At 30.6% G+C, this 13,180-nt stretch overlaps 2 protein-coding genes across 4 annotated transcripts; one reads left to right on the forward strand and one right to left on the reverse strand.

Moving 5' to 3' along the window:
- Nucleotides 1-2,902: 2,902 nt before the first annotated feature.
- LOC108343678 (pentatricopeptide repeat-containing protein At2g15690, mitochondrial) lies at nucleotides 2,903-5,044 on the reverse strand. The gene has a single exon (XM_017581999.2). The coding sequence runs from the start codon at nucleotides 4,851-4,853 to the stop codon at nucleotides 3,144-3,146; it is 1,710 nt and encodes a 569-aa protein (XP_017437488.2). The 5' UTR covers nucleotides 4,854-5,044; the 3' UTR covers nucleotides 2,903-3,143.
- Nucleotides 5,045-10,353: 5,309 nt separating this feature from the next.
- Nucleotides 10,354-12,548, forward strand: LOC108344716 (SNAP25 homologous protein SNAP33). Of its 3 annotated transcripts, none has more exons than XM_017583184.1 (6): nucleotides 10,354-10,489; nucleotides 10,624-11,243; nucleotides 11,359-11,452; nucleotides 11,540-11,670; nucleotides 12,025-12,122; nucleotides 12,290-12,548. In XM_017583184.1, exons 2-6 carry the CDS (start codon nucleotides 10,794-10,796, stop codon nucleotides 12,387-12,389), a joined length of 873 nt encoding a protein of 290 aa, XP_017438673.1. In that variant the 5' UTR covers nucleotides 10,354-10,489; nucleotides 10,624-10,793; the 3' UTR covers nucleotides 12,390-12,548. The 3 variants fall into 3 exon arrangements, with proteins under 3 accessions (XP_017438673.1, XP_017438674.1, XP_052733153.1); XM_017583185.1 differs by having other exon boundaries at nucleotides 10,758-11,243; XM_052877193.1 differs by having other exon boundaries at nucleotides 10,368-11,243.
- Nucleotides 12,549-13,180: the final 632 nt, after the last annotated feature.

Below are 13,180 nucleotides of genomic sequence, written 5' to 3' on the forward strand. Positions count from 1 at the left end.
AATCGCCTTTCAAATTACATTAAAATTAATTTGGCAGAAAAAATATTACATTAATTCTATTTAACAAATATTAAAACTTAATTATATAAAAAAAATTATAAAAACCAAAACAAATCACATATCTAAATATAAAAATTAAATTACTAAAAATATTTGTCTAAATAAAAAATTTCATTATTTTCTAAACATAATGATGAAAAGAGTTGAAATTAAAGTGTTTTCCAACAATAATAATAATCCTCAAATAACTATCAAATCATATTGAAACTGATACTTAATCAATCTGAAAATCCATACTGTCTGAAAATCCGTAAATTATTATATAATTTTTCCTTTATACAAGTCAAATTGTTTAATCATGTTCGTATTTAATAACACTAACTATATCTATATTAAATGAAATCACATTCATATATGTTGCAAAAGAAAGTGTGTACATAATAAAAATTAACACGCTTATAATAAAACTTATGATAAGAAATATTTATTTTATGATAAATGTAAATAGATGCAATAATTATTTCTGTAATATACAATTCTTTCATTTTAGAAAAGGAAAGTTGAAAAATAAAAAAAAAAGTAAGACCTTTTATTGGACAATAAAGTATAAATATATAATAAAAAAAATTAAACTGTACTGAGTGGAAAAAAATAATTTCAAAATATAAACACGTGACATTAATTTTAGACAATTTTATTATTAGCAAAACTAAGGAAATGATCTACCACATTTAGTCTAAGATGGCATCAACCCACTTACCTCTTACAAGGTCCACGGTAGATTAATTCAAAGGGGAAAAAATTGACTAAAAACATGTTAAAGAAAATATTTCAATAGTTGTGAATTAATATAATTGTAAATAATTGATATTTAATAAACTACAGTTGTTTGTATATGTAAACTAACTCAAACTTCACCCTAAACTTATATACATATATATTTATAAACTAACTGAAATTTCATATTTTACCCTTTTTATAACATTATGGAATTATGAACTTGCTTCTTTTAATAAAGTACTAAATAAAAAAAATTAGAAATGAATAATATTACTTTTCCAATATTATTATCATTATTTTAGTTTAAAATGAAAATGAATATAGTTAAATGTTTCTTTCTCTAATAAATCAATTCATTGTGACTCGTCCTAAAATTGCCTTTGCAGTGAATGCAATAAGTGAATTCTTGAACTCTCCTTGTCAAAGATCTTTGGGATGCAATTGTACAAATCCTAAGAATGAAGATGAGGGTAATACACAAACGGTTTAGCACATTGATGCTAACGGGGCAACCTCACCTAGTGATAGACACCCTATTTCAAGATATCGTGTTCTTGTTAGGAATACTTTAATATCTTTGAATAACAAGAAACAAAATACTGTATCAAGATCAAGTGTAGAAGTAAAATACAAGGCAATGAATGAATGGCTTTAGTCACCAATGAGCTGATATGGGTAAAGTAATTTCTCAAAGAACTTAAATTTTCCTTAAAAGTTCCTTCAAAGTTAAAGTTCAAAAAACAATCTTTAAAATACAGTAGAAGCTGTTTGACAATTGGACTTTTGTTAACACTTTTTTGGGTCTTATTGGATATTCTTGTGACCATCGGTACTATATGCCCTTTTGGCATGTAAGCAAATTTTAAATCTCCTAGGTTTTCAACTAGAATTCTGCTATTCATGTGGTAGGCAATCAAATTCACTTTTATGAAGTACTAATTTCCAAAGCTGTATTCTTTTAATGCAATTTCATCCCAATCTAGAACACCAATGAACTTAAAGCCTATCATGTGACACAACAGATGACTCACAAATCAACGTTGCACTGCAGTAGAGCTAAAGATTCCTTAACAATACCATCAGTTTCATCCAAATTTTCCATAACTATGTCTTCACTTTCCCTTTCAGTGGCATCAATACTTAATACCCCAATTGCAGTTTTAGCAGCAACAATATCCAATCTCTTTATCAACAGTCTTATAATTTGCCAAAGTTTCGGAGGTAACTGTAGCATCATATGTTCCTTCAGACGCCTTATCTACAATGGACAACTTCATATAACTATGTTCTTTGCAATCAAGGAGAAAAAAAAACAGACATAATTAAATAAACACCAGTATTAAGTATTCAAAATTAAAATGTGGCACTCAGTAACCAAATGAATATTTAAAATAAAAAATCACTCAATAAGCAGTAGCTAGTGAGAACTCAATAAATACTATTGTGAAGCCAAAATACAATTATTTACACAACAACAATGTTTCCTTGGTATTGTTTGATATACTTAAAGGATATAAACCTATATGTAATAACCAAATCATCAAATTAAAGCAACAATCAAACCTTATCCTACAAGGTGAGATTGGATAAACAAAACGAAAACAAAATCAGATCCCATTCATCAGAATCTAATTTAGCAGTACAAATTTCACAGCCAAACTGCTCTCATAGCTTCAAAATGCCAGGCTGGTCATTTGAAGAGCAGATGTCAAAAAAGAAGAACGCTTCTAGGAATGTAATTGATGCCAGTAATCAAAGAAAAAAAACACAGAAAAAAATCGAAGTACTGATCAGATGGTTAATATGGGATGAGATCCCACCATAACAGTTTGATTCAGTAACACATTTAACTCTTCCAAGCGAACACCCTTTGAATAATCCTGCAGCATAATCCCACCATTCTGTCAATTTCATAACAGTGAATTACAACCCAAAAAGAAATATGAAAGCAAAACATATAAATTCCATCATTTTTTCCCTAATCATACGTAACTAAAGATTAAAAAGATGACAATCTTTATGTAAAAGATCGGGTATTAACAACACCTCCAAGAGGCTAAAACAGAATCTAAGAATTCTATAACCTTTGAATTAGCCCTTTTTTTCTAATAATTTTAAAACATTTTCATTCGCCAACTGCAACCATATTTAAATATATTTACCAACCAAGTTAAAGGAATAACAAAAGTAATCATCCTGAAATACATCATACAAAAGGTAATGATCTTCTGTTGTAAGAGATAACATCTTAGCAGCAAGAACATAATTATAATGATATCAAAATATCTAAATACAGATGTTCTCCGGTATAAGGGGATAGAAAATGATATATCCATGCTACTGGAAGATTTCAAGTAAAGATTTCACCAGTAATCCCCACAAGAACATTTTCCATCCTTGAAATGATGAAACCTTTTGTTATCTCTAACAATTAATTCCCTCCCAACAATCCTGGACATGATCTTGATGGCATTGTGGCAGTCACCACAGACACGAAGGTTCTTGATGATTCTAAGAGGTGTTCTTGGTGGAGTACTAATAAGGCCATAGGCAATTGCTAGACGTTCACTGTGGTAGAGCAAGGCTTGCTCCTTTGCTTCTTGATCAATGTCATGAAGAACATATCTTGTATCAGGAACATATCCCGCATCTTTCATCCCACTCAAGGCCTTCAACTTTTCATCATCCTTGTAAAGAGTGGGATTCTTATACTCAATAATTCTGTTCCTTCCATCAAGCATGCTAATTGCAGTATACTTCTTCGGAGGTGGCGTGGGGATCTTATTCACAACAGCCTTTGATGGGTCAAGACTAACCATCAACTCTTCAGCATAGTCTTCAAGATCCACGTCTCCATGAACCCGAGCATAATGCTTCAGTTTCTCCCATACGGTTACAGTGGGCTCAAATGGCAATTTGGTAATAAACTCCTCAGCTTCATTGAGATATGCAGATTGTCCCAGAACATCCAAAAGCCCCATGTAGTGCTCCACCCCAGGCTCTATTCCAAACTTGCTTTTCATTGACTCAAAATGTACGTAAGCATCCTCCACAGCCTCTGCACTGGCACAAGCTGACAACACAGCAAGCAAAGTCTCTGAAGTAATCTCCAAACCCAGTTCATTCATCTGCTCAAACAACTGCAAGGCTTCATCCCCATTGGTGTTATTTGCGTAACCCCGCATCATCAAGAGCCAAGAATCCATATTCCTGCTGGGCATATGATCGAACACCCTACGTGCATCCGTCATGCTTTTACAATTCCCATACATTTCAATCACCTTGTTGTTGAGCATGAGATCACTCCTAAAAGAAGACTGCAGAAAGTGGTCATGGGCCTTCTTAGCATCTTCAAGGGACTTGGATTGGCCACACAAGTCAAACAGAAGATTGAAGCACCCAGCATCAGCTTTGACCCCTTTGTCCATCAACTCTATTGCTTCTTTAACATTACCCTCCTTGCACAAAAGTGCCAAATCAGTGATTGAAGGAGGTGGCGGTGGAGGAGCAGGGGATGCTTGTCCTTGAATAGATGTTTGATTGTTGTTCAGCTGGTTACTAGGGTTTTGGAATTGGTTAGGGTTTGGGAACCCCTGAGTCGTAGGGCTCCACGGATTCGGGGTAGCAGGGTTTTGATTGTGCCATCGATTGGGGGAAGTGGATGGGCGTAAGTTAGGATTTTGAGAAGTGGGAGTTTGAAAATTAGGGCTTTGATGGGTTGGGGATTGAGGATTCCACTGATTATGGTTTTGGCCATGTTCTGGAAATGAAGGAGGCACATTATGTTGACGAGGTTGATGGTTATGGTGAAGAAATTGATTGGTCTGTGGATTGAAATGTTGAGGCTGATGCTGCCATTGTTGAGGCTGTAAGTGTGTAGGATCAGAAGGTGACTGCTGTTGGTTTTGGTGGGAAGGGAATCTTTGATAATGGTGTGGAAGAGCAGAGGTGCTTAGAAATTTAGTGGTTAGGCTTTGGGTGTAGTGGTTGCCATGGATAAGGTGTGTCTGAAGCTTGAAGGAGGAAGAAAGCATTGTTGTACGAGCACGCTGAATCAATGGAAACGTCGCCATTTCTGAGCGAAGAAGTTGCAGAAGCAGCTAGGGTTAGTTCGTTCGATATCTAGGGGATACCCGTCTACGAACTCTACGTACTACGAACCCGACCCATAGACCCATACTTCTTTTCAAAAAATAAATTGCAAAAAGTGTTAGTGCATAATTCGGTTAATTCTAGTTAGAATTCCAATGAAAGAAGCAATAAATGGTGCTACATAATAAATATTTGGTTAATATACTACAAGGAAATAAAAAGGAGTTGTGATATGGTAGAAAAAAAAAGAAATCGTATTAAGCCGGAGTTATGATTGAATATTACTCACGTGTCGGGTTGAATATATATCCATTTCGGACCATTTAAATCCGTTTTATCCAACAAAACTGAATCAGTGCAAAACCGACCGATATCTAATTTTTTTCTTCCGGTTTGGGCGGTGCGGTCAGTCCCAACCCTAACTTGTAAAACAACTTCCTCAATGAAAAAGAAATTCAATTAATTTCAAACTAACGACAAATATAATAAGAGAAGAGTTAATTGCAGATTTTTTTTTTAGAGCTAATGTGAAACTTTTTCTTGTTGAGGTTCACTGTTTTGACGTTTATATGAAAAATGCATTCAAGTGGAATCGATCGACTTGACATAATCCATTTTTTTCTAATTTTTTATTTTATATATATATATTATATGTATACATATCTTTCAAACTTATTTACAAAATTAATTTTTTTTTAACTTTTATTTATGAGTTTTGTTGATAAGTTTATTTTGATATTGATAACCTTACCACAATCATATTTTGAAATTTGACTTATAAAATCAAACAAAAGGAAGGGGAGGTACCTGCGAAAATACTCCAACGCTCAAGTCACATGTGAGTTATGGAGTTTCAGCTCTCAAGAAAGTGATTATAATATCACCCTAGAATCTTATCTAGAGTCTCTAGAATATAGAGTAAACATACTTAAACTTTTGTCCTGTCATTATATTTATAGGCCAATAAAAATAACCTTACCTAAAAATCTAATTAGTTACTCAAAAATATCTTAACTGCTTAAAATATCTAAGATATTTTATCTAATAAATATCTTACTATACACCTGCTATTTTATTTATTATTTCAGGCACAAGCAATATTAAAAAATTGGTACAAATAACATATACCAATAAGATTGATTATACCAAAATAAATGATATCATTTCGTCGAACCGTACAAACCAATATTTCATGCAGACCTCAAACGTGGCAAATTCTTTCTACACCTCCACAGTACTCTATAAATATAAACATTTTCATTTTACACAAAATTTGAAAGTAAACTTTTCAGAATATACATAATCCAAAATATATTTTTAACTTTTAAATGATATAATTTACGAAATCTATAAGTTATTGTTGCCTTTAAAATTGTGAAGGTCAATGTTAACTTCTGAATCACACAATCCAAAAATAAAATTAAAAAAAAAACACATTTCTAAATTGTATAATTCAGAAGTTAATTTTAACTTTCGGTTTGTACAACTCATAAGTCATTTTGGTATGACTTCTGAACTTCACAAGTTACTTTTGACTGAATTACATGATTCGAAAATAATTTTAACATTCAGATTTTCCAATTCATATAGGGCAAAACAACATTTTTGTATTTATGGTTGTGCATCGTAAAAAAATATAGAAAGAATTTGCCGAGAATATTCTTGTAATTATCCAACAATCTTTGATTAAGTGTTATAAAACAACTAAGTGCAAACATGAATATTTTTTGTTTGTTTGCAAAATGTTTCATTCACGACATAGCACTCAATTTCTAAGTTACTGTTGTATTTAACAAAATAAATTCCAGAGTTTATTATGTATTATATAAAAATTTTCATCTTTACATTTGCTAGATCTCATAAAATATATGTCAATATCAAGATCTTTTAAAAGACATACTAAAATTATTTCATATCAATATATATTATGACGTACTTTGTTAATTCTGAAAAGACTAATTATCTAATGACCCTATATTTTATTGTGTTGTGGTTTTGTTGAAAGTTCTTTAATCTAAGCTTGATAAGTCATGCTAGTTATCAATATGTTCTTTAAAGAAGAGATAAATATTTTGTATTGTATGGAAAACATTTAATGCATCTCTAAGTTCAGGAATGAATAGATGAATACTTGAAAATGAATTTGAAGTGAAATTTCTCAATCAACAAAAAAGAAACAAGGTAAATCTTCATTTTCCTTTTTTATGTTCATTATATTTTATTGCACCACTCTAATGAAAGAAGGGAAGTTTTATGAACCAAGTTTTAGAAAATACTTTTGACATATTATCTGTTAAGTAAAAATATTGTTTGATTATGCATCATCATATGATATATTGCAAAATCTGCAAAATGTTTGAAAAAAGTTTAAATCCCCATCTTTATGTTTTTTGCTTATTTTCTCAAAAACATATTTTTAACATACATGTCTAACGTCCTTTTGATTGTAAGTTATGTTGTTGTGTCAAGATCTACTTCAAAAGACATGAGCCAACTCTACTAACATTAGATGATTCAACAATTTTAAGAGGAATCGTGTTTTGTATTGTTTTGTGTCTTACTTAAATATAATATCTATTCATGTGTCACATAGTGATTTATCAAAGAACATATAATTAATTAAGTAGTCTTCTAGATAATCTAGTGACTTAAGTTTTGAAAAACGATCTTTTGTCCTTAACATACACAAGAAGACATGGTTAGTCCATCAAAACTTAATATTATTTATTATGATTAACATACTTGAGATGACTAGCTCTTATCAAGGTTAGACTATTAAGATATATTTTCCAACTCTAACATGGTGACATTGAACAATATTTATGTTTCAATTATTACTTGCTAGTTGAACTTACACTAACACAAAGAAAACCTTTAACATCTATTAATAAACAGTAAAAAATAAGACATAGTATTTTGTTAATATAAATCAACATTAAATCATAGAATTTTTGTTTATTTTACTTTTCTTTTACTTTATACAAATTATGAACTAATCTTGGGCAACAATTTTAGTTTTCAAACAAATTGATTGTTTATCGAAATTGTGATATGTCGAGCTAAGGTCAAATCAAGTTTGTTGCGAGCTGACTCGACCTGAATGGTCCGACTAAGCCAACTTGCAACGAAGATAGAGCTAAGTCAACCTAAGTCTAATCAAAACCTTGATCTTAGACCAACTTACATAAGTTTGTCTATAGAACTTTAAGGGTTATTTTGATCTTGTGAGTTTTTTTCTTATGTGAGCATTTTTATATGTGAACATTTTGGTCATGTGGGCCTTTTTATCTTGACCCATGTGGGCAAGACCAGACTATGTAGGCTTGACCAAATTAATAAGTCTATATATGATTTTTTAACTTCTTAACCTCACGGCCAAATTATATGTTTTTCGAACATTCTTGCAAGTTAAATACAAAATTAATTTTTTTTTCAAAGAATATTAAAAAAAAAACTCTACATCTTTACGTTTTCTTGTTTTTTATAATAACTAATTAAATAAATATTAAAATACTGATTTAATTAGTAATTTGATTCCTATATTTAGGTCTTTTATTTATTTTAGTCTCTATATATATTTTTTACTTAATTGAGTCTCAATATTTATTAAAGAAAGTTAATATGGTCATTTGTGTTAAGTTGACGCTACTATTGTTTCGAAGGTAACTACGTATTAATAATAAAATACTTAATTAGTAATTTGATTTTTATATTTTTCTTTTGATTCAATTGAGTCTTTATATTTTTTATATGTAAACAATGTGGTCTATTTTTTGTTATTTTCACTGATCCTAGAAACGAACATAGAAATCACAATTGGGTTCATGTGTCAATCTCTCACAATGAAGTAAGAATAAATAAAGATCTTAGATGTGTAATCTTGGATCTAAAATAGTCAATCTTAATAAGATTATGTTACCTAAGAGGAAGGAGTTGTGGAGAGAAGTATGATTTTGATTAACGGATAACATCTTCTCATGATGTTAATGATGATTTCATGAAAAAGAACACATTGTCTCTAATTAAACAATATAGAGACTTAACTGAGTAAAAAAATATATAAAAACAAAAATAAATCATAAACTTAAAGATATGAATCAAATTATTAATTAAATATTGTATTAGACTAAAATGAAATTACCTTCCAAATTGAATTAAATTCAATTTAACATAAGAGAAAGATTTATTTTTTTAACAAATATTAAAACTTAGTTACAAATAAAAAAATCAGAACAAATCACATATCTAAACATAAAAATTAAAAAATTAAATTACTAAGCCTAAATATTTGTCTAAATCAAAATTTTCATTGTTTTCTAACCATAATAATGGAAAGAGTCGATATTAAAGTCTTTTCCAATAATAATAATAATAATTTTTAAATAACTAACTAATCATATTCCGTCTGAGTTAATCCATCTAAAAATTTATACGATTTAAAAATTCATAATTATTATATAATTTTTTCTTTATACAAGTCAATTTTTTTTAATTACAGTATAGTCAACTTTTATATATTTTTTAAATTATAAAGTAAAAAATAATAATATCACTAAAAGATTTATGTATTAAATATCACTGTTGCAAAAGAAAAACGTGTACATAATAAAAATTAAAACACGCTTATGATAAAAATTACCATAAGAAATATTTATTATTATAATAAATGTACATACGTGCATTAATTATTTTGTAAAATACAATCCCTTCATTTTAAAAAAGGAAATTTGAAAATAAAAAAGTAAGACCTTTTATCTGGACAATGAAGTATAAATATATAATAAAAAGATATTGAGTGGGAAAAAATAATTTCAAAATATAAACACGTGACATTAATTTTAGACAATTTTATTATTAGCAAAAATAAGGAAATGATCTACCACATTTAGTCCAAGATGGCATCCACCCACTTACCTCTTTACAAGGTCCATGGTAGATTAATTCAAAGGGGAAAAAATTGACTAAAAACATGTTAAAAGAAAATATTTCAATAGTTGTGAATTAATATAATTGTAAATAATTGATATTTAATAAACTACAAAACAAAAAATTATGACCTTCGTTCAATAGATTCAAATAAGTTTTTTTGCCTTTCTTTTTTACATCAAACTCAATTTTAGTTCCTATACTTTAAAATTAGATTAATTAGTTCTCAAACATTAAAAGTATGTAAACTTAATCCTTCTATGGTAAGAAAAAAAAATCATTACTAAATATTAGATTTAAGTATAATAAAGAACACATATCATTTATATAAATTTAATTCTTTTATGAACTTTGTGATGATTAAAATTTTTCAGTAAATATTAAATTGAATTATAGAATATTTAAAATCACTTTTTTAAAACTTAAAAGATTTAATTTACCAATTTGAAAGTAGAAGGATGAATAGAAAAGAATTTAGTGTAAGAAAATTGACAACTATTTGTTGATAACATTAATGTAATGCAATAATAATATAATATTAATTCAAACAAGCGCATTCATGAGGCAAGCAACAGTGAATTTTCAACGCGATTTTGCAGAGCTTCCGCGTTGAAACATCCAACGCTTTTAACCTTAAATTCGTTGTCTTCACTTCCTTCCTTCTTTCGTCTGATTACATTATCTTCTGCAGGTACCAAAGTCTCTTCCTTTCTCCTTCTACCTTCTGTTTGAGCCATTCTTTGTATCTTTTCTTTTTTAAATTTATTTTCCACTCTCAATTTTGTAACTCTCCTTCGGTTTTGTCTGCAATTTTGATTATTTCAGCATAAATTCTATGAATTTGGATTCATCGTAATTTCAAAATTCAATTTTGAGTAGAGGGTTCTTGCTATAGAACTTGATTTTGATCTTTGGATTTTTTCCTTGTTTGTCTTCCCGGGGTGAAATTGATACACAAGATCATTGAGAGAGAGAGAGAGAGAGAGAGAGAGAGGATGTTTGGTTCAAAGAAAACTCCGTCGAGAGAGGCTAAACCTAGCTCTGTTGGTCCTGTCCATAGCCCCTTTGATTCTGATAAAGAGTCAAAAGATAAAAAGTATAATTCCTCTAAGAAGACTTTAACCAACACCAACCCCTTTGATGATGATGTTGAAGTCAGTGGCCACTCTTCAACATCTTCCTATGGCCTTTCTTCTGCACATAGAAATAGGTATAAGAACGATTTCCGCGACTCTGGGGGGTTGGAGAGCCAATCTGTCCAGGAATTGGAGGACTATGCTGTTTACAAGGCTGAAGAGACCACAAAATCAGTGAACAGTTGTTTGAAGATCGCTGAGGAAATGAGAGAGGATGCTACCAAGACTCTGGTGATGCTACACCAACAGGGGGAGCAGATTACAAGGAGCCACCATGTTGCTGCTGATATTGATCATGATCTGAGTCGGGTATTGATCTTGTTATTTTCTCAGTCACAGCTTCTTCATCTTCTGAAAGAAATTGTTGCTTCTTCAATTGGTATTCTGCACTACTCTTTTGACTGTTTCGTTGATGTATTTACAGGGAGAAAAACTTTTGGGAAGTCTTGGTGGCATGTTTTCCAAAACATGGAAACCCAAAAAGACGGGCGCGATAACTGGCCCAGTTATTTTTGGAGGTTAGTATTTTCTCTCCTTTCATCTTTTTAATATCAACTGATTTTGGTTGTTTGATAATTGTATTTGTTACGTGCTTCACCATATAGATGATCCTGTGAGAAAAAAGGGCAATCACTTGGAGCAAAGAGAGAAGTTAGGATTGACTTCTGCCACTAAAGGCCAATCGAAGTCACGGGCAGCACCTTCTGAGTCAACAAATGCGCTTGAAAAAGTTGAGGTTCGTATTGATTTTATGAAGATTTAACTGTTCATGTTGAAGTCATTTGAAGTGCTGAGCATGACAAAGCTTCGGTTCCTTAGTGCTTTGAAATGTGATTAATATCTATGTATGTGTTCTTGTAGTATTGTTCTGCTTCTGCTTGTCCTTAATATTTGAAGCCAACCATTTTATTTAAAAACACTGACAGTTTTGCAACTATTTCAGCACATAAAACATCTTATTCTGTAGTCAATATTATATTAGTGCACTCTGGATACTAATTTTTGCTGTGACTTTCTGCTTACCGTGTACAATATTGTAAAAAAATTTCTCAGCATCGAATTCAGCTAATGACTAGAATATCGTGAACAGGTTGAAAAGAGAAAGCAAGACGATGCACTGTCAGATATAAGTGACCTCTTGGGAGAACTGAAAGATATGGCCATTGACATGGGATCTGAACTTGAGAAGTAAGTTTATTGGATTCTATGATCGATCTCTCTAATTTTACCAAATAGAGATTCTTTGACACTGGCAACAATGTTTGCTCAGGAAGTACTCCTAGTTAATGATTATTCAGAACCGTTTCACTTATTTCAAGATGTCATAATTTATGCTGGTTTTGGTAATGTTGCAGGCATAAGGATGCATTGGATGGTTTTGAAAATGATATGGATAAGTTGGTCATCCGTGTGAATGGTGCTAATCAACGTGGCCGTCGTTTGCTTGGGAAATAGGGTGTATGCCATGAGACTGATACTGATTTTTACTTTGCATTTTTCAATTAAAGGAGCTTCCATGTTCCAGGATACTGGTTCCAAATATAGTAATGTACAATCCGCTTGTGAAATATTTGTCTCTGAAATATATATAGTTTTGATTGATTTGTGAGATTATTTATGATTCTATCATCAACATCGTGATTCCAATATTACCTCTTCCGGGCATGATTCATTCTATATAACTCGTATTTTTATACCACGAAATTCGTATTTCCGTCACAAAAAGTAATAATCTGTATTGAAGAATTTTTTTTAACTATCAAGAGTTCTTGGTTCTATTTCTCCTCTTGTTTTGGCATAACAGCATGTGGTTTTGCTCTTCAGTGCTTTGGTCTGTTTAGAAATTCAAATCAATTCTCTTGGTAGTCCATCTGAATGATAGATTATTTCTGTTAACTTGTTGCGATAAATTTCCGAATTTCAAATTTAAACCATACTAAACGTGCTAATCTAACATCTTAACATAGAAAATTTAACGTCTTAACATAGAAAATTTAACGTCATAGCTTCTCGGTTTATACTGAGCCCATATACAGGGCAAATAATTCTTGTACCTCCATAATTTCAATCTGCACATTGATAAACTTAAACATTCCAAATTCATCCTGTGGTTTAGGATTTTTAATTTCGTATACAAATTCTTATTTTAAATTATATATTCCAAAATATAAATTTGTATTATAGATTGTAATATAAGATATATAATCCAAAATATAAAATAAAAAATGCATTTCGTAGTACAATTT

Source organism: Vigna angularis, chromosome 4 (assembly GCF_016808095.1).
Source record: "Vigna angularis cultivar LongXiaoDou No.4 chromosome 4, ASM1680809v1, whole genome shotgun sequence".
Classification (NCBI taxonomy): Eukaryota; Viridiplantae; Streptophyta; class Magnoliopsida; order Fabales; family Fabaceae; genus Vigna; species Vigna angularis.

What these genes read in the sequence shown, in the direction of transcription:
- LOC108343678 (XM_017581999.2), bottom strand. Translation starts at nt 4,853, where the DNA reads ATGGCGACGTTTCCATTGATTCAGCGTGCTCGTACAACAATGCTTTCT.
- LOC108344716 (XM_017583184.1), top strand. Translation starts at nt 10,794, where the DNA reads ATGTTTGGTTCAAAGAAAACTCCGTCGAGAGAGGCTAAACCTAGCTCT. An exon ending in TGGCCCAGTTATTTTTGGAG is followed by an intron (nt 11,453 to 11,539) that starts GTTAGTATTTTC and finishes TTCACCATATAG; the next exon opens with ATGATCCTGTGAGAAAAAAG. An exon ending in ATGGGATCTGAACTTGAGAA is followed by an intron (nt 12,123 to 12,289) that starts GTAAGTTTATTG and finishes GTAATGTTGCAG; the next exon opens with GCATAAGGATGCATTGGATG.